The following is a 25,296-nucleotide window of genomic DNA, read 5'->3' as shown; positions in this document are numbered from 1 at the left end:
ATTACATCATAGTTGTAATTAATTATCAATAAGACTATTACAATTATAATTGACCCCAACCCTGCGCCATGATGTTGTCTGAGGCTTGGACTCACGGGACAGGGCTCGTTGCAGAACTCGTCCCTCCAGCCAGGTGAGCAGGTGCAGGTGCCGTTAACGGGGTCACACGCCGCCCCGTTGGAGCACTGACACGTCAGGTTACAGCTCAGGCCGAAGGTCCCGCTGGAACATGGGATGGAACAGTCCACACCCTGCCAACCTACACACACACACACACACACACACACACACTCTGGATTACAGCGAGTGCTTCTTTATCAGGACGTTTGCAGATCAAGATGATGGTACAGTAATTACAATCAGCTGTGTGGACATAGGAAAACTTCCAAAACATGCAGGACTGCGGCTCTCCAGGACCGAGAATAAACACCAGTTAAAGACTTCATTCAGGTCGGGGTTTAGATTAAATCTTACTGATTGTTGGATTTATGTGGAAAGTGTGTTGGTGACCATTTATTTAATGATACAGGGGATCACGTATATATCACCAGGTGAGAACATGAAACCTCCATAGGCCCAGTTGTCATTACACCATTCTTATCCTTTTTCTTTTACCTTGTCTGCACATGCTGTCGAAGGTCAACACTACATGTAGTGCAGTCTTTTCGTGACAGCTATGCATGTTTTATAATTGCAATTAAATAAATACAAAAAAGTTATTGCATAATTGTGACCATCACCAGCCCTCCCTAAGGAAGGGTGAACAAAAATAATTATTAAAAGTAGAATATAAAAAGATAGGGTAGTGTTAAACCTTGGTGAGGGGGAGGGGAACAGGGAAGAGGGAGTCAGGGTAGGACAATGGAAGGGGTAGGGAAGAATCGACTATTTTAAGTTGAGATTGTTGTCCTAATGCTGATCATAATGTTTTATCCGGGCGTGTTTCACCTTCTCTGCACATGCAGGAGCCGTCCATGTGCGAGCAGGAGATGTGGTTTTGGCAGGAGCAGGACGAGGTGCAGTTGGTGCCATACAGTCCTGCAGGACAGCTGATGGAGCAGTCTTCACCCTGCGAACACACAGCAGCCACTTCAATGACACACACACACACACATACACAATACACTCCTAAAGGGGCCACACACACTCTGAGGTTGTGCTTTCTCTAATGTGTCCATGTTGTTCCTTTAAATCCCATCTCCAACTATCCATCAAGGCTGTTTCAGTTTGTATTGCTACATGGAGAGATTCCTAATCCATTAATTGGTCCATTGACTGCTGAATGATGGGATACTGTCAATCATTCCCATATAAACAGTTTACTGACGTCACACACGGCGGAACGTTGGAGTCCAATGATTTTCACTTAATTATGCCTCAAACACACAAACAACAGTGACTAATCGTTTATTTCATTCACAAAGAGACAAAGATGACGTCTTAGATTTGGTGTCCTCTCGTGGCTCATGGCGCTCTAGAACAGGACTATTCAAGTGGTGGCCCGCGGTCCAAAACTGGCCCATTCCTTAAATTCAACCCGGCTCGTGGTCCATCAATCCATTTAGTGAATTAATTGTTTAATGTCAGCTAAAAACTGTACACGTGGCTTTGCGACACTTCACAGCACTTTGTGACGTTTTCTGGCACTGCTGCTTACAGCGCCTATTATAAGAAGGGTCTGTTGCATGTTATGGAAAGGCGCTTCAGATAAACAGTAGGCAAAGGAAAAGCGACAATGTCCGATGGCACTTCAAGATGATCCAACTGTGACAACGACTATCCATCGGGTTCAGATGCTCAGCAGACGAAACTGAAAACACTTGCTTTAAACTACCAACAAAGCTCGGCAATCTTCTCCCGCACTTGCACGCAGCAGCAGAAGGCAACCATAGCTTCTCTCCGAGTAGCATGGATACTCACAAAAATGCGGAAACAGTGAAAGAATGCGTGTTGCCGCTGTTGATGAAGTGGTAACAGACAACAAAGTGAAACGACAGGTAATATCTTCTACTAAGGGAATTCGTTAGTCGGATACGACAACTGCAAGAAGGGTGGATGTTTTAGCCACAGGCGTTTTCACTTTACTTATTTCTTGCACTTTTTAACCAGCAGGTGCTGTGATTATTATTTAATTAAACTTGAAGCTGCTTGTGTTTTTTATTACTTATCCAACGAGTGGAGATACTAAAACCCAGAAACAATTCAGAGACATAGGCTAACAGAGAGTAAATTCTGCATGCACAAGCTGTAGTACCAGTTTATCATTGTTACGGTTGTTAGAAATACTATCTTTACCTATCTTTAATAGGGTTTTCTTTACCTGTGATTAGTTCCTACTGCATATTTACAAGTTTATACATATTATTTTCTTATTCTGCATAGTTCTTGTTATGAACATATACATAGGCTACATCAGAATGAGGTAACCTTTCAAATAATAATAATTAGAAAATAAATAATAAAAAATACAACTGGTTTCCATGCGTTTCTGAGCAGTAGGAACTAATCGCTGGTAAATAAAGCCCAATAAAACTCTGGAAAACAACAACCAGGAATAAATATTTGCTCCCTGGTAAAGACAGTATCTCTAACAACCGGAACAATTTACTTTGTCTCCGAAATGGATCACACTATATATAGCAAACTGGTGCCAGAAATTGGTCATGTTTTTCAATTCATTCATTTCTTTCACTTTTTCACCAGCAGGTGCTGTGATTATTATTCAATAAACTTGAAACTGCTTGTATTTTTCATTACTTGTACAAAAAGCCAACTGGTGCTGTTTATAGAATTTAGAGAGTTCAATAAAAATATTGAAAATTTGATGGTGCTTTGTGTCAGTTCACTACGAGAGCAACTGTACCGAGAATGTCTGGGCCACAAACCATAGCCTTCCAACAATATGACCAACAGCAAAGTGTAGTTGAATAGTCCTGCTCTAGCGTCTGCTTATAGCGAGAAACAAATGTGTCACATACAGACACACATGAAAACTGACCTAAAGTTCAGGTGGAATTCATTTGTCAATGCAAGCAACAAGAAAACCTTCATGTGATCTTTTTGCCTCTAAAATGTGACAATAGGCTCATACAGGACTGTCCTGTGTATGACTAACTTTGCTCTCCACAAGTCTTTAAAGTTCTGTGAGGTGTGTTATTATTAGGTCAACCTATTTACCACGTCTACACCTGCTGCAGACTTTTTTGCTTAACAAACCTGCAGCTCCACCAGCTGCTGATAACTGATTGTCAGTGTCCACCTGCTGCTGATGCATCATTAGACCAATGACAAAATTCCCTGAAGCCACAACTTCACTTTTTCGCTGCAGTACGAGCACGTGCAGGACGGTTTCACTGCCACTACAACAAAAGGAGCTTTGGGTTCTCCCTGCAGCACTGACACGTTGTGGCCATGTTTACATAAGAGCTTTAATTCCTGGTTAGTTTATTTTGATTTTAATTCCGAATGGAATCATTCCTCGATCTTGTATATGTTTAATTTAAATCAATTCAGATCGTTCTGCGCATACTCGTCCTGTCGCGATGACGCTCTAGTGACGACATAATCCAAGATGGCCGTCTATATTGAAGCGTTGGACTCGAGCCGAGACTATTTATTTAATAAGAGCCTTCAATAGTGGATGAACGAAAGCATAAACATGCGGACATTCACACAGACTTATTAGTTCTCCTTCTACTCAAAATCCTGTATAGTGGAGGTAGAGCAGCCGCTGCATTAACCGCTGGCTTTGATTGACCCAAGTACGGTCTTCTGCCTCCCTTCTCCTCCTCAGCTGACAAAACTGAAGCAGTATTTTATTATCGAGCTGCTGCTTCAAAACTACAATCAAAACGATAGTAAAAATAGTTCTTATTATGTGGTCTTCCATGTTGTAGCCAAAAAGAAAAGGTTTGTTTTGTCTTGTTTTTTCTGGTAGATGTAAATATTTTGCGTTCGCCCCCTGTCCAATCAGAACCTAAAGCGGAATTGCATTAAGCCGAATAAATAAACATGTTTCCATGTAAACCTGAATTCAGAATCAGAAGCACAACACTTTAAGTCAGAACAATTACCGACAATTCTGAACTAAAAAACGTCATGTAACTGTGGCCAATGTGATTATCAGAGTAATCTTCACAGATCAGGAGACTGCTTCATTTTATTACTTTGCTATTTTCCTCGATTTAGAGTGATATTTACATATTTAGTCGTTTAAACAAGCATGTTTGAATGGATTTTAAGTTGTTTTTAAAGAGAGCTTTAACTAGAAATGAATGATTATTGAGGGAAATGATGTTGAAGTGGGTTTAAACATCTTGTTGATGGTGTGTGTGTGTGTGTGTGTGTGTTTACTCTTACGATGTATCCCGGTGCACATAAACATGCTCCGGTCACTCCGTCACAGTCGGCTCCGTTGAAGCAGGAACACGGCTCTCTGCAGCCCTCACCGTAGTACCCGGCCGGGCACGTTTCATTGCAGTAGAGCCCCGCCCATCCTGCCGCACACGTGCACTCCCCAGACAAAGGGTGGCAGCTGAGAAGAGGTCAAAGGTCAGTAACGATTCTGCTTATGTCCCTAGTTTAAGTTCTACTGGTTTGTTTTACTTCCTGTTATTAATCAAGTTACGTTTGGACAGGCGGTACCTGAGCGTGCTGGCAGCCTTGCAGGGGCAGGACTTGTCACAGATGAGCCCATAAAGGCCACTGGGGCAGAAACGGTCCTGGCAGCTCAGGCCCTTGAAGCCTTTATCACACAGACACGCCCCGCTGATGTGGTAGCACTTGGCCCCGTTCTGACACTCACACTTGTGGGCGCACTGGGGCCCGTAGGTGCCGACCGGACACTCATCCTGACACCTGGATTGAAAACAATAGTCAGCGTCTCCTTTAGACAAATCAGACTGGTTACTGACTGGTCTATGATGGCTGTACTGGTATGAGTTGATCTGTAACTTTCCTGTAACAGAAAGTTACCACCCGAAATATACCCTCGCCTACATGTTTTAGGGGAATATGTAAACATACGCACATGAAAATAAAATAGAATTGAACTGTTATGCTTTTGTTCTAAAGCCTGAAGCAAAATGTTTTATTTGTAGAATAAAAACAATATTTTCTTCCTTCAAATTTATTTCAACACTAATGGAAACTTACAGCATGCTTTGATTTATTGAAGATGCTAAGATGTTCCTTCGATAACTCTTTTTTAATTTCCATCCAAGCAACATCTGCGTCCAAACAAACTCGGACAGTTTTATTAAAACCTACTGCTCTATATTAATATCTCACATGTTTCCAGGCACCACAAGTGTCCTATACATAAATGTTTTATTCTCCTCTCCCTCTTCCTTAATAAAGCCATTGATCTTATTTACTCTGACTGCTGCTGCATTGGCTTAGCTTTCGCTTAGTTTTTGCAGTGTAATAATTTCCCCCAGGACTGACTTTGCATCATGTTTACCTCTCTCCGATGAAGCCGGCCGTGCACTGGCAGTGACCGCTGATGTGGTCGCACAGGCCTCCATTACGACACGTGCACTCCTCGGTGCAGTTGATCCCAAACCATCCGAATGGGCAAGGCTGTGCACAGACGGGACCCTGAGAAGGAACAACATCATCATCATCATCATCATCATCATCACACAGGATGAATGGAAGCAGCTGATCTGTCCCTCCAACACTCTCTATATCAGAAATACTCTCTGGAATGATTGGCTGACAAAGACAGACGCACAATATAGCCAATCACCGGTTGCTATGGCGATTCTACTGTGACTTTTAAATAGAGGCTGAAGAACTTCCTCGACTTAAAAAAAAAACAATTCCTTCACTTTAAAAATGTCTGCATCAAGTTGAAGTTGTTGTAAATACTAAATATTGTTGATGATGTTTCTGTTTTTAGACTTGATTTTTAATGTCTGAATATGTTTAATTGTTGTTTTAATAATGTTTTTACATATTTTAAACATGATTTATATAATTTTTCTAGATGTATCATAATTATGTTATAGATAATGTATATGTTTTGTAGATGTTTTATATGCATTTTTTTTAATTAATGTCATAGAAATTAATAAAATTATTAATTTCATAGAAGTTCTACATTTTTATTAAAATGTTTTGTATTTGTATGTTTTATGGATGCTTTATATACATACATATAGATGCTTTATGGAAGTTTTGTAGACATTTTGCAGATTTAAAGATGTTTTGTGAATGTTTTATACACTTTTGTTCATTTGTTCACATTATTTAATAGGTGTTTTATAGATCCATAAATGTTTTGCCAAAGTTTGTTAGAGATGTTGTAGGTGTTGATGTAGATGTTTTGTAGATGTTTGTTAATATGTTGAAGATGTAGATGTTGATGTTTGTTAGAGTTGTTGTAGGTGTTTTTTAGTTTCTAGATGTTGTCTTAATGCTTTGCAGATGTTCTTTGTGCAGAGTTCATAGTTAGGTTCATAGTTTTGTTACAATAATGGCCCCATACAGGTCTTACCATCCATCCGGGAGGACAGGAACATTGTCCACTGACGTGATGACACGTTCCTCCGTTCTGGCAGGGACAGCGCTGTTCACACAGGGTTCCATGTTTACCAGGAGGACAGCGTTCCTCACAGCTGCAGACACACAGAACAGGACGTTTCTCACACTCGTCCAGGAGAATGAGCTTCAGTGACAGTTTGTACAGTTATAGTGACCAACCCAGAAAGTCTGATGACCCTCAGATAGAGCTGGGGCAATATATTGAGATTCTAGATATATCAAGATTTCTATTTGGGCGAATATAGAAAATTACATTATCGTCTATAACAATTTATTTTTTTGTTTTACTACTTATTTTGTATTAAAATACTAAAATACTCATTTTAGTAGTTGCCGTTTTCACTACACATTCTAACACAGACCTTCCCCTAAAGAAGCCACACTACAGAACTCACTCACACATGCTGTCCCTTAGAGGAGAAAAAGCCGAAAGTTACAAATATTATGCAGCTGTTTGTTAATAAATGGGCCTGTTTGGCATTTTGCATCAGCAAATTTAACCCAGAATATTCTTTTTAGTCAGACTTTATAGATTTAAAAATATCAACATTTATATCGTATAAAGGAGCAAAACTATGGTACTCTCGAGATTAGTGACAATGCTTTCAACAATGGACTCAAAAAATGACTAAAATCAAAACAACAGTGTTCACATTAATAGTTTTACCGGGTTTGTCACTTAACCGTGTTGCATCTGCCCTATAACTCATGACTGTATTTAAATTTGAATATTGCTTTTCTTTTTGTAATGTTTTGTGCAGTGCATAATTCCTCCTTTCTTTACTTTTAACCTTTTTAAAAGCCTCCTGTGGACAGGTGTGCTAACACACATAAAACAATACATCTGGGTAACTTATGTAATTGTGATGCTATATCAAATAAAGGGAATAATATCATAATTTTGAGAAAAATATGAAGATATAAATTTTGGTCCATATCGCCCAGCCCTAGCCTCAGAGAAAGACTGGTACACGCCAAGTCCAACATCCTTTGTATCATATGTGTTTAGCAGCGCTAGCAGTCTATTCTGTGCTTCATTTTGCATCACTTGTGCACCGACATCCATGCTCGTAGGCTCTCAGGTTCCTCACATGGCTCCGGTGTAGCCAGGTGCACAGAGACACTCCCCGGTCTGATGGTGGCAGGTGGCTCCGTTGAGGCACTGGCATTCCTGCAGACAGTCTTTGCCATAGAAGCTGGTGTCACAGTGATCCTCGCAGCGCCAGCCCTGGAAGCCGTCGGTGCAGACGCAGGCCCCCGTGATGGGGTTGCATTTGGCCCCGTTGCGGCACTGGCAGCGGTTGGTGCAGTGAGGGCCCCAGAAGTCGCTCTCGCAGCCTGAAACACAGGCGGAGGTTTGAGGTGAGTTAAGTCAGTTAAGATGAGGAAAGGTTGTTTGAGCAACTCAGTCTGATGAAGGAACTACCGTCCAGACTGACAATGGGGTTGTTTCAACAGTCTTCACTCACCCACTCTCATTAGATTTTTTGGTAACACTAAACTTGAAGTTTCATACATACGGCTGACATTACGCAGGCTTATCTGTCATTAGCATGAATAAGGTGTCACAAAGGCTGTCATTAAAGAGTAACTAAACCCCTTTCTCCTGACCTGCCACTAGGAGGGAAATTGAACAAATGCCTTTTATGGGCGGGGCTCCTGGAGCAGTTAAGACACACCCAGTCTATACTATATAATCTTCACTGAACAATCTATGCTACGCTAACTAGCTACTCATTACTCAGTATACCTCTCTATTCACTCTTCTTTCAATCCAACCTACTCACCACAGATTGTAAAGCCCACAGGTGCTAGTTTTTATAAAAGGGGCGGGGCTAACAGTGCTCGTTTGTGATGCAAGATGTTCCCTAAACATCACATGATCTTGTTTTCAGCCAATAGCAAAAATCAATTGTAATAGCTGGGTTTCCACCCATAGAGGGCAGTCACTCTGAAATTTGACCCAAACACATTTATATTCAGCAGAACAAAGTGGTTTTGGGCTTTAGTTACTCTTTAAGTGTTCGTTAACTTATGACACCTTTGGAGCTTTTTTGGCATTTTTTGGGTTAGGTGGAGGGATCTAGTGGGGATAGGTTTGTGATTAGGGGTTAAGGTTACAAAGAACACAAAAGTCTTCATGACACCCTATTTGTCTTAAGCCCTATTCGCAAGAGATCAGTTTTACCGAGGGACCACATGCGATTTGTAATAATTGCGGAGAATGTCTGCGATGTTAATCCCGTGCGAATCGGCCATGTCAGTAAACTGTAATGTAAAAATTCCCTTGCAAATGACCTACTATAATTTGCTGAACTCCGAGGTCCTGTGATAATACTAATCCAATGTCTCCCTGTGATTTGGACAGAAATGGGCGGGATCTGATGCGTGATTATGCGCTGTTTTTTTTCCTGTGTCACGGTCTGAGTTTACTTCGTACTAGATCAATTATGAGCATGCACATGCGTACTACCAGAAAATGAATTTTTGCTAAAAAAAAATAAAAATGAATATTCAGCTTTGTTTATTTTTGTTTTCAAAGTGAACGAACACGTGTTTTATTAGTTTTATTAGTTTATTGGATTAGGTTATGGTTAAGGTTAGGGTTGCATGTGCACGTATGCACATACTGTATATGCTCATAATCAATCTCAGTACGAGGTAAACACAGACCGTGACACCGGGATGCATGTTATTTACTTTGGCAAAGAATGGAGGCTGCATTGGAGTGTTTAGAAAAACTGTATCGGCCCGTAACGTAAGGCAACAAAAAGAGAAGGCTGAAGAAAAGGAGCAATATTAGAAGCAAATGGTGGATCACGTCGTGCTTTGCTCTGTGTGGTAAGAATGTTTTTTTTTCTGTTTGTAGCTTTCTATTTAATGCAGCTGGCTAGCACTAGCAGTACCACAGCACCGAGCTGTGGTCAAAAGTTGTTTTAACATCAATTCACACACTGTTTCACGTTTTCAGATGTCCGTAAATTTCAGCAAAATCTCAGGTTTCGGTTATCCCGTGCGAATGTGCCATATAATAAGCAGATGTTGGGGGTCATTTATTTATTACATGGGTTCCCCAGATAATACTTATACCGTGTGAATAGAGCTTTAGGTGTCATGTCACAATAATGACTGCGTAATGTCAGCCTTGTGTATAAAACTACAGGTTAAGTGTTACAGATGTTTCATTCAGATTTTCTTTAAAAAAAATAATTATCTACATATTATTTGTGTTTTTGTAATTGACAAATTGAGGATAAAATCATTGATGTGTGATAATAATGATGATGTTCTACCTGTGCATGGTTTCCTCCCACTATACTTAAATGTATATGTATATGTATGTATGTACGGATGATCTTTCAAATTAATAATAATAAATAAAAAGAAACTAAATTATTGGTTGTTTTGTAGTATCCATAAGAAAATAAATAATACATTATTTTTTTTTTAAAAACACCAAATGAAAGACTTTTTAGACATTATTAAATGATCTTTTTTGGGTTTTTGTTACATTATGACACAAATCTAAGCTCAGTCTAAAGTAATCAAATGTTCTGTGTGTTAATAAAGAGTTTTCTGCTGGTACTGTGAAGAAGCCTCATGGATGAGAGGTTGTTCTAAGTTACAAGATAATTCAACGCTGTGTTTTCACTTCATGGAGTCATTACTGCAATAGATCAGCAGACGCTGAACATTGTTTAGAAAATGATGTGTTTCACGGTGCAGACATGAGTCAAAGCACGTTTATTTGTTTGCTGCATCATCACAGGGTGAACTGTCTTTGCTGTGAGGCTCAGGGAGCTGAGTTTTCAGAATAAATGAGATTAAAAGTGAAATGAACAAAGTGGTTACAAACTGAACTCGTCTCCTCCAATGAGATTTCACAGTGTGTTGAATAATTTGATCTGTGGGATAGGAACCAGTCGATAGATGAATCCTCTCCGTGCTCAGCCCTCCTTTGGTCTGCTCTCTCTCATCCTGACTTTCTCTCCTCATTTCCCCCTAACCTGAGCCTGAATAATTCAGCAGCGCAGGGTTCACATCCAGTGACAAACGACTTGGATCAGGAAGCTGCCTGGCACCGTCCACACTATATCAAGAGGCGAATAACAGAGCAACTCTCCAGGGGAGACTTCCAGGTTTGCCTTTGTCAATAATGAAATCCAAGCTTCGACTCATTCTTCAAAAAGAGGATGACATCCAGATACACACACTCAGGCAGTTGTTTGAGTTTCATCAAGTGAATCACATCAATATCAGTCCGACACAAGTTAAACGTTCCACTTTAGTGGACTGCAGAGCTAAACTACAGCAGCTTTGGACAACAAATGGAGCGAGGTGAGAAGATGAGACACTCAAGTAAAGCTCCAAGGAATCATCAACATCCTAACAAAATAAAAGCACATTAAAATTAGGCTTTAACTGGTCTACAGCCTGGAGCCCAATCAGTGTGTGTGTGTGTGTGTGTGCTCGTGCATGAACTGACAAACAATAAATAAGTGTGTCAAACTGAGTTATCGCCAGACAGTTGACCCACAAACACACACACACACACACACACACGCACACACACACGCACACACGCACACACGCACACACACACACACACACACACACACAAACACACACACACACACACACACACACCCCGTGTGGATCTCTGATGTATTGATTTCCTATTTCTAATAGTGAGAATGCTGTAAAACAATCTCATTATCGTGGAGTGCCTTTAGTTGATCTAATCGATTGCTTCATTGGTTGCAAATCCCACTTGATTGGGTTCACTTGAAAAGGCCTGTTTGTTACATCAGTGGGGGGGGGGGGGGGGGGGGGGTATTTGGTGTGACCTTGTGTTTGATACCTGGTTTGATCACTAACAAGCACAGTTTTGTTTCTCCCCCTTAATCCTGAGTTGTACTAAATATGTTCATTCATAATATTTAATTCAATAAATTTGCTCCTTAACGGAACTTCTGTGCGAAAAGAAAACAAGTGGTATTTATTGGGCAAAAGGTAGCTTATTTGGATGAAAAGTGTCAAAAATGGCTAAAAAAAAAAAAGGGCAAAAATTGGACAAGTGCCATTGACCATTTGCAAAAGTAGACAAGAAATATGGAAAAAATGGGCACTTATTGTCAAAAGGTACTTAAAACTGGAAAAAGTGTCAAAAATGGTGAAAAGGGGCAAAAAAGGGACAAAGGAAGAATAAATTGGCAAAAAGGGGTTAAAAATGGTGCCCCTTTTAAGGTTTTCTATGGGATATAACAACTTTATCATGGTTTTATTAAATATTGGCAAATCTAATTTTGGTAGCTTCAGAGCAGACAAAGCCTGGCACCCCTATTAAGTTATTTGACTCCCTCTCTGGGAGGTCCCGGACCCCAGGTTGAAATCTAATGGATGAGGAATTTCCCAGGCCCCCAAACAACATCTTGAATCGGGTTCAAATTGAAATATTTTGACTAATTAATGTCAAGAGTTGGAAAGAATCAATCATCAACACTACTTCATACCAAACGAGGAAACAATGGTCAACTCTGCAGAACTTCTGATGTTATGTAGATACAGACTATCAGTTCTACAGCTGAATTAGTGCGTGTGTGTGTGTATGACAGTAAATAAGTGTGCCAAACAATGATAATAATAATGCACTGGATTTTAAATAGCGCTTTTTCATAGCGCTTCACATTATAGGTGGGCAAACTACGGCCCGCGGGCCACATCCGGCCGGTTGGTCTTTTTAATCCGGACCGCCGAAGCCAAAATAAACAATTAAAACACAAACAGAACCATCTTACTACGTCATTTATCTCCTCAACACCCGTTGGAAGAGAATGTTCTCCTATTCTCCACTTAAGCCCGCCCTTTTTCCAGCCTCCCAGCCAATCAACATGCTGAACACATGTAAACAAAAATGAACATTTGCAGAGAAAGCTGCACGTATCAATGATGATATTTCAAATCCATGGGAAACCACAACACCTGTTAACCAATGAATAAACTACATGTGGAACATTACTCATTAACATAGGACCCAGTCCGTTACGTTCTTACACGTCAGAGAATCAAAGTATGTTTGTTGTTTATTGCGTGATCTTGTGGTGAAAACGGCACTGCCGTGACCCGCCAGGTGGAGATTGACGGAGCAAAACCGCTGACACAGCCTCACCCTGGATTTCCACTGGATGCGTATCTGCACCGAAACTGCTCCTATGCGTAACTTTAGCGCAATCTGTAGTCCAGTAACCCCCACCGCCTCCGGTTTTGCTGCATTTGCACTTTAGTTCCACGTTACATTTTGTTTCCAGTCTCATATCTAATGCAGTCTTTAATTGAATGCTCTTTTAAATTCTGATACATTTTTGGCTTCTAAATTTGCCTTGGCTAATGATCTTTATTGTCGATGAAGAAAGAGTTTTTAAGAAGATTGGCATGAAATTTAAAATTTCCACTTGTCATGTCTCCATTCTCCACCACACACTTTGAAAAGCACTGCTCTACTAACAGGCCTGTCTCTCCTTAAATGTACAAACGTTTCTTTAGAATTGGGGCTAAATTTGGGTGAAAGTTGCACATCTGTAGCACATATTGTTGATTTGTTATGAAGTTTTAGAAATTTGAACTTTAGACAAGAAGAAGAAGAATGTACAGTATGTATGCATCTGTCAATTTTTAAAAGTCCATGTGGCCCCTGAGCCAAAAAGTTTGCCCACCCCTGCTTTACATTGATGTGCATTATTCTTTCATTCCACACACGGTGGTGGTAAGCTACAATTGTAGCCACAGCTGCCCTGGGGCAGACTGACAGACAAACATGGCTGAATTATCGTCAGACAGTTGACCCACAAGCACACACACAGACACACAAACACATGTATTGATTTCCTATTTGTTATTGTGAGAATTCTGTGAAACATTCAGCTATTTTTGCTCATTATGCTATGTTTTGACTTAAAAATAAATAAGAAAATAAAAAAAATTCAAAGTATCACAATTATTGTTACTATTCTTTTTCCCCATCCACTTCAGCAATTTTAAACCTGATTTCTCATAAAAATGTGAAGGTCAACTCCAATCAAGTCAATTATTCAACTTTTAAAACCTTGTGCTATTTCAACTATTTCCAGTCACATATTTGGCTTTTTTCTACCTTTAATCATTTTAACCATTATTAAATTAAATTATTAAAATACATTTTTTTGACTTATTTTTTCTTATTATCCTTCAAATACAATGAGTTTTCAGTGTTTATCACCAGTTTTCCAACAGCACCCCAGTTTTTACTCAAAATGTTTTGAGAACAAATCATCATTACTTCTAGAATCTTCCTCCCAGAGTCAGAGTTTTTCAAAAGTAGTATTTATTTATTTTTGTCTAGTCACTTATAATACCACTCGTTAGGCTGTAGGTTAACCGGTTTTGGAAATATGAAGCCTCATATGCAAAGAAAAACAGGATTTGGGGCGGTGTTTAGCTCAGTGGGTTGAGCGCCCGCCCCATGTACAGAGGCTGTAGTTCCTCACCTGCAGCGGGTCCAGGTTCAATTCCCAGCCTGGGACCCTTTCCTGCATGTCATTCCCTGCTCTCTCTGACCCCTTTCCTGTCAAGCAACTGTCATATAAAGGCCACTAGAGCCAAAAAAATCCTTAAAAAAAAAAAAACAGGATTTCTTCGAATCCCCAGGTCACTTCATGAATCATTAAAAGCAATTTGTCAAGATTAACACAATGTTTCAGTCACAATGGTTTGGATTTTTCTACCTTCTGGGTTTCACTGTTATTCTGGTGTCTGTTGTCAGGTTATCAGTTCAACAAGGGAGGAGTAGCTTTGTGCTCAAATATGGAACGATTCCATTTCTTAAGAGATACAGTAGCTGGCAACCCTATAATCATCAAGGAAGGTCGAGAAGGCTTGAAGTGCAAAATGATCACATCAGAAGTGGAATATAAACTTTTCCTGTTGGCACAAAGCACAGTATGAGGCCACGCGCGCACAAACCCATGAATAAGTCTGCAGTCTTTTTCAAAGTCAAAGTCTTCTGAGGAAGGAAAAGGATCGATTGTGGCAAACACTTCAGACGAGTGTGGATGGCCACGGACGAAAAAAGCAGCAAGTGTACAAGAAAGTGTTTTCTATTTAAAACTCTGCAAGAGTGTTTGCATGTTCTCCCTGAGTGAATAAAGGTGTCCCCACAGTTCCAATACATGTGTGATGAATGAATTAATAAAACCAAACACAGACAAAAAATAAATAGAAACACAACATAATGAAAACATACACTGATGAATAAACAAAATCATAAATGTATACCGTACATGAAATTATAAATGTATATACAAAAAATAAATAAATAAAAATACCTACATAATTAGGAAAATTATAAATATAACCATGAAATTATAATAGAATATACAAAATGATAAATACATACATGAAATGATATATACATATACATACACAAACAAAAAAATAATAAATAAAAAGATCTACACAAGCAGGAGAATTATAAACACACACACACGTACAAACAAACAAACAAACAAATATAAAAAAATAAATAAATTAAGTAAACCTGAATTAATAAAACCATATACGGAAAAAAATAATGAAAGCATACCCGGACAAATAAATAAATACAATTATAATTATATATATAAAATTATAAATTAATATACAAAAAAATGTATACATACATTAAGTAACATACATTTCTCAATTATATATACATACATACATAAACAAACAAATAAATGACTAAATAAATAATTTTAGATATAGTTTGAAAAAATTATAAATTATAATAAAGTGATAATTATATTTCTTTTCAGAGAGCGAGAAGCTTTAAACTGACCATGAGAAGTTATGTTTGAGTTGCTTTTGTCATAATGAAATCTTGAGCGTTTAATATTTTCAAGGTTCTTTTTAAATGATGGTAGTTTCAGGTCGGAGTGTTGAAAAACATTAATGATATTTTAATGAATTTCCCTGCTAACGTCACTAGTTTGTTCAGCACAGATCTGCACCGCTTCCTACGATCTGGGCCTCAGCCTTCAGGTGAAGATCTGCTCCTCACAGCTCCAGGTTCAGGCAGAGCAGCCGGGCCCCCGGGGGCCTCTGTGGTGATTTGATTAAAAAGTTTGTTTGTAAATTAATTTGTACTGGGCGTGAGGCGTGTGCTGCTGATTGGACTTGGCTGTGAGGTGAGTGAACACACACGCTCTCTGCAGCTTGAGTGCTTTAGTGTGTGGCAGTGATCGCACGTCATATCAAACACTTAGCAAAGTGAGGTCAGGGCGTTACTTTTTAACACTCTGGTCTGATTTTCTAACTCAAAAATGTGCAACTGGTGTCCCCTTGGTCTAATTTCATGCCGCCACGAAAGTAAACATAAAATGACTCAAAGATTCACACAACATGACAGAAACAAAGACAAAAACAACAGCAAAAATGCACCAGTTTTATTAAATATGCGTTCTGGCAATCTTGTGCCTGACTATGTAATTAAAATGGTAAAGAAATGTAACCCCCACTAGAGGTGCTGAAAACCATGCTGTAAACCAGCCAAATATAAAACCACTACCGTTCAAAGCAGCTTCACAGTAAAGCGTCCATCGATCTGGAACAACCTACCGAACTGAAAACCCTATACAGCTAAGTAAAGCGCTGGTTATAGTTAAACCAAGACTGCCACACAAACACTAAATTCATTTTGAAATTCTGTAAATTATTTATATTTTAGCATGTTTTGTGTATAACTATGTATCACTGTTTGCCTTTGTCTGTTTTATGTTTGGGACAGGGTCTATAAATTAGCTTTTGGCTAAATGCCCCTTGGACATGACATCGGTTGTTATTTTTTACAAATGTAACAGTGCCCTCTGTTCTGTCCCTCCTAAATAAACTAATAAATAAACCAAATTAATCGCAAAAAAAATGAAACAACTACAAATTTACACAAAACAGAGGAGTGTGCCAAAATAAAATCAACAAAACTGCACAGAATGACAACAAAACTACAAAAAATACATACAAATGACTCATGTTCATCACTTTCTCCACATACAGTGTATTCAAGTCCATTCCCGGACAGCTCCTGTACTGCATGTTTTAGATGTGTGTCATCCTGCAGCTCCACACAAAGCTAAAAGGCACACTGTGTAACTTTTGGTCACTAGGGGTGCTAGATCAATAACTTTCATGCAAGCGCCCATAGTGGCCACAAGCGCCGCAGCACTGTCGCAAAAATCAACAAACAGTCAGTCGGGCCAGCCTCCCTTGTCTTTTGATTGTGTATGCAGACAGTGGTTGACCTGTAACTTTGGGATAAGGATTGGCTCTAAGGGCTGGGGTGCGAAGCGGGGCTGGGCTCGCGTCCCAGCTACAGTCTATGGGCTGGAGGAGTAGGTGCCACCGCTGCCCTCCTCTCTCTGCTGCTGGAGGTGGTGTCAAGTGTGAACTATGTATATCCGAGCCTGTTGTTACGTGACTGCCGTAAAGTGAAATGTTCTCCAGGCATTCTCCGGGTCACATGACCTGGCCAAAGACGATCCATCTCTCCAAACTTACATAGTCGGTATTTCAAGAGGGAAGCCCCACTCAAAGCATTGATACTGTCAAGCCCTGTATATTGGCCTGAGGAATCATTTAAAATAACTCATATGGGTCAACTCTTTAGGTCAAAAAGTCAAAGGTGAGCCTTTAATAATGAGCTACCCTCTACTATTTGCTGTGGTGGACCAGATGACATGCAGGACATGTTATCTCCAGGACCGGATTTGGGTATCCCTGCTCTATATCATTTTTCATTTCATTTTCATCTATTTATTTAGCACACATTAAAGAAAAAAACAACATTAAGGGGCAAGGAGGCCCAAAGGGCTTGTATAAGATGCTCCTCCCCTTTCAATGAACACAAACAATGTAAAATAAGGGCTAACAAATAAACATTTATAAAATCAGGAAACAAAATGCACAATTAAACTTTGACATATGAGGAAAAATAATATATAAACAAAGTACACAAAAATTTACTGTATATTTAATATTGAAAATCACAAAAGAAATCCAAAATTAAAACATATATACTGTACATATACATTAGTGCTGTCAAGAGAGTAATAAAATTGAGTGATTAATTAATTGATCTAATTAATCTCACCTAAAAATTGCTGAGAAAAGCGCTCAACTTGAGGTATTTCCATTTAAATTAATTACATTACTGTGGCAGAACCAAAACATGTATATATAACAAAGTGGTTTCATAAAGTCATTGATTGTTTTTAACAGACCATTTACATTTGTCACGGCAAATTTGCGGTTGACCTCATTTGGAGACATGATTTATTGCTCTGGTTGAATGATGGAGTCCAGTCGAAGCGTGATGATTTTATAAAAAAAGGATTCATTATAAACTAAATGAAAAAGAGTACAAAAGAAGAAGTGTCCCATCCTGTTGGGAGTAAAGACGGCCAGGTACTAAGCAGGATGGTTCAAAAGGTCGTGTGTCTGGCTCAGGATATTCATGACTGACCAACAGTTTTCACAGTTTTAGGCTTTATACAGATATTAGAAAAAGTCCCAACCCTGAAAAAAATAAAAGGAGGGGGTCAGATGCTCCCAACAATGGAAGTGGAAGAAAGGTTGGCGCCACTGTTATCTGTCCTTGATAGTGTGTGTGCGTGAGTTTGAGTTTGGCCTTCAGCAGAGACTGTGAGTTGCACTGTGGATACAATACGATCTGTACTGTTTAATCTAACATGACTCAGCTGTTCAAAAGTGGAAAGAGTAATGGAGTCATCATGTATTAAAACGTGACAAATTATACACATGAACACACATCTGACGATATGATGATGAATATAATAATTGCCATAACACATTCCTCTGTATTTGAGACTAGTCCCAACGGCTGCTGCCACCTTTAGTTTAGACCATCAGGGGGAATATTGCTGTGTACTTTTGTCAATCTCCAAATAACAGAAAACTCTTGGAACGAGAAAGGTTCTGCATTGTTTGGAGTGCAAAAAATAAAGCAATTAATGGGGTATGCACAATTAACACGTTAAAACCCCAGCCCTATTTTACATACATACTGTATATACATACATTCATATACTGTACACGTGCAAATACAAACATACTGTACATATTACACATGGATTTTAATCACGGTGAAAAGACATGAAGTAAAGTGAGAGAGGGCATCGCTTAAGTCCTATTTCAGTCAATAACTTTTATGTTCTTCATCTAAACGTCAACTATAAAAAGCACTTTAAGTTTCTTCACCATGGAGAAAGAGTCGACGTATCTGAGATGCTTTGGCTCATTCCCACAATGCACTGCAGCAGTAGCAGGCTGTGAGGTTAATGAGATGTCACAGGTAAATTCTCGCCTTCTTCCCAGACGCTCCTACAAGGTCTCGGTGCAGACGAGGAAGTCATTTGGAAAGGATTAGCTTCATCACACCATCAAGTGTTTGTGTCCTCCTTTATTCCAAGCATGCAGCGTCTAATCAGTCTTTGTGACTAAAAACAACAAACGGGCCCAGCTTCTTTCTCTCTCTCAAATAAAAGCGGCTTCATTAGTTTAATTACTGCTGAGCCACTGAGCACATTAGCACTCATTCTTAGCACAAGATGGTGGGGAGGGGGTTAACCGTAGATGAATCAGGACCACACAAAGTAAAAGTAAAACTCACACTGTTGGAGAAACAATAGCACTAATTACCTTGTAAATAGTGATGTGATGCACCAACGCTTAATAGAGGGTGTATAACTTTTTAGTTGTTTTGTATGATTTGTGAGAATTGAAAAGTTATGTATGTCATCTTAAAGGGCCAGTGTTATGAAAAATGCACTTTATAATGGCTTTTCTACATTTCTTTAGCCTCATTCAGAGGAACAAAGTTGAAAAAGTTTTGTTTCCTCCTTTCCTTGTTATTCCACATTTTGTAAAAAGTCAGCTCCAAACGGGCAAGTTGGATTTTTGCCCCCTTATGACTCATAATGTGGAAACTCCTCCTCCTAACAATCCTGGCTCCTCCTACCGTATCAGAGTGTGAGCTACCTCAGGCGAAGGCAGGGCATCATCACTAACGTTGCGTTGTTTTAGGCTGCATTGAACGACAAATAAATATATCAGAGCCTCTCAGGGTTTAACTATGCTGGTCAGATACCAAGCAAATAGGCCCTCTAGAGCAAAAAAAAAACAATGTTTAATAGCATAATACTGGACCTTTAATGTGAATTCATAAGCACAACGGAATCTGAAAGTTTATCATGTAATGGTGACATTATTATGTTTTAGGGTTTTTGGACCTGAACAGATGTAGATGTCAAACAAACTGCTTCTATTACAAAATGCTTCATGGCTATTTTAGCTACACACGTACACGCACAGTGGTGGCCTGACAGGGAAGGAATCAGGCTTGTAATCGGAGGGTCTCCAGTTTGAATCAAACCTGGGCCATCACTGTGGGAGGTTAAGCACCTTTAAAGGTGCAATATGTGAGATTTGCAAGCAATTTCTGCCACCACCAGGTGGCATATTACTGAGTAAAACCGGTCCTGACCACTGAATGTACAGGTGACAAGATTCTCTGCTACACCCGGCAAATTTTTTTCGGCAGGCCCATGCAAGCCAATGTATATCGTCAGCTTTACATGTGTGATGCGTTCATGAGTGAAGATGTTTAAGCAGTTGTTTGTTAGTTGTAAACTTCACGGGTAGCGCACCGTTTATCTGTTTGATAGATTTTTGTTACCAGAGATGGTCTAGTTCAGGGACGGCTCTGCTGTAAACAGGCTTATACTCACCCAACTGGTGGAAAATAGGTACTACAGGTTGGCCGGGCCGGCAATATTTTTTACTACTACTACTACTTACTACATAGTCAAAAAAAAATACCCAGCTCTAATATCAGTTTGTCTGTGTGTGTTTTGGTTATTATGTAATCATGATCCAGGTAGTTTCTGTCCCAGGACGTGTATACATTTCTAGCCACGGTTTTAAACTCCCAGACAAATCGAACCCTATTTTATCCACAGAATCTTTTATTGTGAAAGGACTTACTGTTATACCTAAACTGACCTCTAAGAGCATCCACATCCTGACTGCTCCTTAAAACCACTTTAGCAGATCACTGGCAGACCAAAACTCTCTGTGGTATTTGATGTGGTGAGGAAAAAAAAACATCCAAACTGCTACGAGCCTTTGTGTTTTTGTATGTATGTTGAGTTTTATTAATTCATTTATTTCTGGCTCTCTGATTTGACTTTCCATGAGCGTGTCTCATCTGATCTCTTTGTGTCCTCCCATCGCTCTTCATTAGGACGGTGACCCTGTGAGGTCAGCTGACATTAACCTCCTGTTTCCTCTGGGCTTCGTCCTGCTCTGAACCCTGGTTTTGATGCTGGTCGTGTTTCAATATTTCATTTTCATACACTGTAAAAAAGACGGCGCTTCAGCCCCGGGAAAGGGGCGGGGACTGTGAGCAACAGCTGTCAGACAGTCCATCAAACACAATCCTGATTCTCATTGGTTCTTTTTGCTCGGTCGCGGTGCATTCTGGCAATCTGCCAAAGGCTGCAGGAGCAGCAGGGGGCGGGACTCAATGAGCCTGTTTTTTTCACACAAACTACTAGTTTGATGTAAAACTGTCCTTACATAGTGACAGCTTTAGCAAATATGACAAATACATAGTTTCATATCAAGTTTACCTCTCAGTTCTCTTGAAGATCATTTTATCAGTTAAAAAATTAATCTAGGGGTATACAGACACAAAAAAGGCTCAGACGCCCACACCAAAAATATTAATACCAATATTTTCATTGATTAGGAAGCCTAACACGGTAGCCAAGAAATGAAAAATGGCAAGATAGATCATATTTTTTTAGCAATGAATGATTATTTTTTTGAAGAAAAAAATCAAAGGTTGAAATTTTCGCTCAAAAGTCTGTTTTGATCTTCACTAAACACAATCTTATTGACGGAAAAGTTTCACACATTGGATTGTGGGATCACAGGCATCACAGACATATTCCTTCGTCTAAGGTCCTTGAACTCATCGTCTTTACTGATGGAATCATTGCAAAGCACCAGTAAGTCAGTCTCAGTGTGAAACAGTTGTAATCCTAACCAAAGCCCACCCTGCACGCGGCTCCCACAGGATCGCTCTCTTAACGAGTTCTTCTTCTTCTTCTTCTTCTTCTTCTTTTCCTCACAGTGAAACGCCTTCAGTCCTATCTGCTCCCTCCTTTCTCCTGGATGACCTCTACATCCTGCTCAGAACTGCACTGGCATTACCTGGTAATGGATTCCTTTCAAATCAAACCTGTCTCCTCAAATTCCACCATTCTCAACCTTGCACACTTTACCCCTTGCACAAGTAATATACAGGTTTAATAAATACAGTACTAACTAACCAACATGTATTAGGGGTGTAACGATTCGTTTTAGCAATGGTTCGAATCACGATTCACTGTTGCCAATTCGATTTGAGGAAGATATTAATTATTTTAGAACGATTCCATCCAAAACACTGACTTAAAATCGATTCAGCAACTTTTTAGCCAAAATAATCATTCAACCAGTGTGACTGAAATAAATACCAGAATGCTCTAGTAATGGTGAGGATTCATAGATTTCTGATGTTTCTTGTAAGGGAATCGTCTATAAATTAATAATTGACAAACATTTTATTTGAATGAAGTTTAAATTAACAGGATGTTAACTTTTCTGCTCTCATTTTTAATACTCAACACCTTTTCAATGAAAATACATATCTTCTGCTATTTTTTTCAACGTAAAAATAATACAATATTAATATAAAAAAATGAAGTGTAACCAAGATATGTTCTGGTTAAATGAGCAGTGGTTAAATCTGCTACTTGTCATTTTACCTTGATGGCTATCATGAGGCTTTTGCAGAGCTAATGCTAACAATCTAACGCTACATGTGCTGCTGCTGCAGTGAACGCTGACAGAAGGCCATGGTGGTGGTGGACGGTGGACACGGCTACAGCACACCTTCACAATATCTGTGTGTATCTAAGTGTTTCTACGTGTTTCCACAAACTGAACCCTAAAGGTGGATTATTGATCAATTTCTTGTTCGCCGGCTTTTGCGTTTAGTTTTTCGTCTGCTGGTGAGCGCTGCTTGACGTCATAGACAGTAACGTTTTTAATATTAAAAGTGCTTTTAAAACACATCCATTTAAAGTCTACTGTGTTTAAATCCAATGTGTTATTGCCTTGTATGGATACAATCAAGTGATTACTTTTTAAAGGGATCCTCCACTGTTTATACATATGTGGCCTAAAACCATTGAAATGTCCTTATTAGAAGATCTACGCCTAACAAAACGCATTATTTTGCACCATATTCATTTTATTAACTGGGACTACTTTACCCTGTGCGCCGCCATGTTGAAATGATGACGTAAATCGCCCATTGAGTTCTATGGGAGGTGAAGCATTCAGGATCATTTAGCAGCTTTTTCAGTCAAAATGAAGACTTGTGCTGCTTCGGGTTGCTCTGAAAATCAGTAAAAGATAAAAATATATATATATATATATAAAATAAAGAGACAAAATTGTAGGTTTGGCTTCAAGTGTAAGCTGCAAAGCATGAATTCAACTTCAAAACAATGACAAAAGCTCCATTCATAAACTAAAGCATCACATTAGTATTACACAATGAGACCATTGAAGGCTTTTAGCACAGCAAGATAAGATCTGAAAAACTAGTCTCATCACAGATTATTGTTTAAATGCCCTAGTGTCTCCTATCCTCACAAAGGGATGAAAGACACTCCAAAAGATTAAACCAAACAACCACTCTCAAAGCTGGTCAAAGTGCGACCGAGGCCACCAAACACAAACATGCAGAGCACTGAGTGGGTGGATGTGTGCAGGTACATCTGCTGGTACGTTAAAGTGAATGTTTCTCTGCAAACCACAGGGCAACTGGAACCATTAAGGGTACCATAACATCATTAAACCATTAAACCAATAACATCAAAGCATGAATGTGCAAATAAACAGAAAGTACAAGTCAGCATTAACGCATCATGTAGAAAACACCACCGACTCATGATTAAAACTAGACAGAATTTACGATACAATTTAGATTGAATATTAGCTGAAACTAAATTTTGAATAATACCAGGATAATATCAGACTACATTTGGACAAGATTTAGATGAATAAATAAAACTGGATTTAGACGAGAATTAGAATAAACCAAGGTTAAGAATTAGAATGTTAAGGTTAGATTAAAATTTGAAATACAATTAGACTGCATCTGAGCTGAGATTAGGCTGAATTTGACTATAATTAAATTAATATGAGGCTTAGATTAAAATGGTTTAGGCTATGATTAGACTAGAATTAGACTAAATATGAAATAAAATTAAACTGAATTTAGACTAGAATTAGACAGAATCTAGACTTTGATTAATTGATTGTTTATTCTTTCAATGTACATTACATATACATTACATATACACATGACTCTTAACATACTTTCATATATACATGAACTCAAAAAGGAGTGAAAAGAAGTAAACTTATAAATTCCCAAATTAGATTGAATATGACTACAATTAGACTAGGCTTATATTAAAATGGTTTAGGCTAAAATTAGTCTGAATTTAGACTAGAATTAGACTAAATACAAGAAAGGACAGGATTTCATCTTAAATTATACCAAAAGTTTAAACAGGTTTTTTTTCCTTAAAGTTCTTGGAGAGCATTTGAACAGATGAAAATTGAAAAACACCAAAGTTTTAAGACGCATCGCTCACCTTCAGTCTATTTCCATCCTTACTATTCTCATCCTTTTCAGGCAAACCTCAGGAAAAACAGTTCTTCATTGATAAAGTAAGAGCTTCCTGTTTTTTTTAAAAAAAAATTTTAAATGACATTTTTGTGTGACGTAGCAGCATTTTGTCTGCTACCATGACAACCAATGGTTACCTATGCTGAGCGACATTTTCAAAGAAACGTCCTCTTCAATTTTGTAATCAGATAAAATGCTGCCAGGATGGTCATTGGCTCTTGAAGGTCACCTCCTGAAATGGACTGAAATTAAACGGTGACCTCCATCAACCTGTGGCAGAGCTCGTTCAGAGGAGGACAGAGAGAAGCTCTGCTGAGGTGTTTCTGGTGCACAAAGACAACACTTCATTTAAAACCTCCCGAAACAAACGTGAGGCCAAACCAAGATCACCAACTGCAGGAAGAATCCAGAAAGTGTCTGAGCTGAGGCTGCTCTGTGTGAAGGTAAGGAGAAAGTCAGCCAAAGTTCAACAACAAAAAAAAGGTCACAAGAAGGTCTCCATCCATTATAAAGGAGAAGAAGGCTGTGGAAGTAGCTTTAGTCATTGAAAGATAACTAAATTACTTTAATACTTACAGTATTTGCATATTATTTTCTATACAGAAATTTCTTCTGATTGGTTTATTTCACACGATTTCCCACCTAAAGCTTGCACCTGATTGAATGAAAATATTTCCGAAACATTTTTTGGTGCATTTTTTACCAATTTTTTTCCTCTCAATAAAACATATAAAAAAATCATTTATAGAGTTATCTGACTTTGCTTGGATCAAGTCTTGTTCTAGTTTGAGTCAGGTGCATAAGTTTAGTTCAGTGTTTCTCAAATAGGGATACACATACCCCTAGGGGTACGCAATAGCACTATAGGGGGTACGAGAGAGAGAGAGAGAGAGAGAGAGAGAAAAAAAATA

General features: G+C 38.9%; 1 protein-coding gene across 1 annotated transcript in view; it reads right to left on the bottom strand.

Moving 5' to 3' along the window:
- The window catches only part of LOC114480250 (multiple epidermal growth factor-like domains protein 11), a 70,809-nt gene that overhangs the window by 24,918 nt on the left and 20,595 nt on the right, over positions 1-25,296 (bottom strand). The window contains exons 8-14 of the mRNA XM_028474218.1: positions 7,638-7,884; positions 6,500-6,620; positions 5,462-5,598; positions 4,645-4,857; positions 4,360-4,534; positions 949-1,069; positions 96-259 (exon numbers count right to left, since the gene is read on the bottom strand). Coding sequence (XP_028330019.1) covers positions 96-259; positions 949-1,069; positions 4,360-4,534; positions 4,645-4,857; positions 5,462-5,598; positions 6,500-6,620; positions 7,638-7,884 — 1,178 coding nt within the window. The remainder of the gene's footprint in view (positions 1-95; positions 260-948; positions 1,070-4,359; positions 4,535-4,644; positions 4,858-5,461; positions 5,599-6,499; positions 6,621-7,637; positions 7,885-25,296) is intronic.

This window comes from Gouania willdenowi, chromosome 3, assembly GCF_900634775.1.
Source record: "Gouania willdenowi chromosome 3, fGouWil2.1, whole genome shotgun sequence".
Lineage (NCBI taxonomy): Eukaryota > Metazoa > Chordata > Actinopteri > Blenniiformes > Gobiesocidae > Gouania > Gouania willdenowi.
Note: the sequence above shows the minus strand (reverse complement) of the source record. Positions and strands in the feature narration are given on the sequence as shown.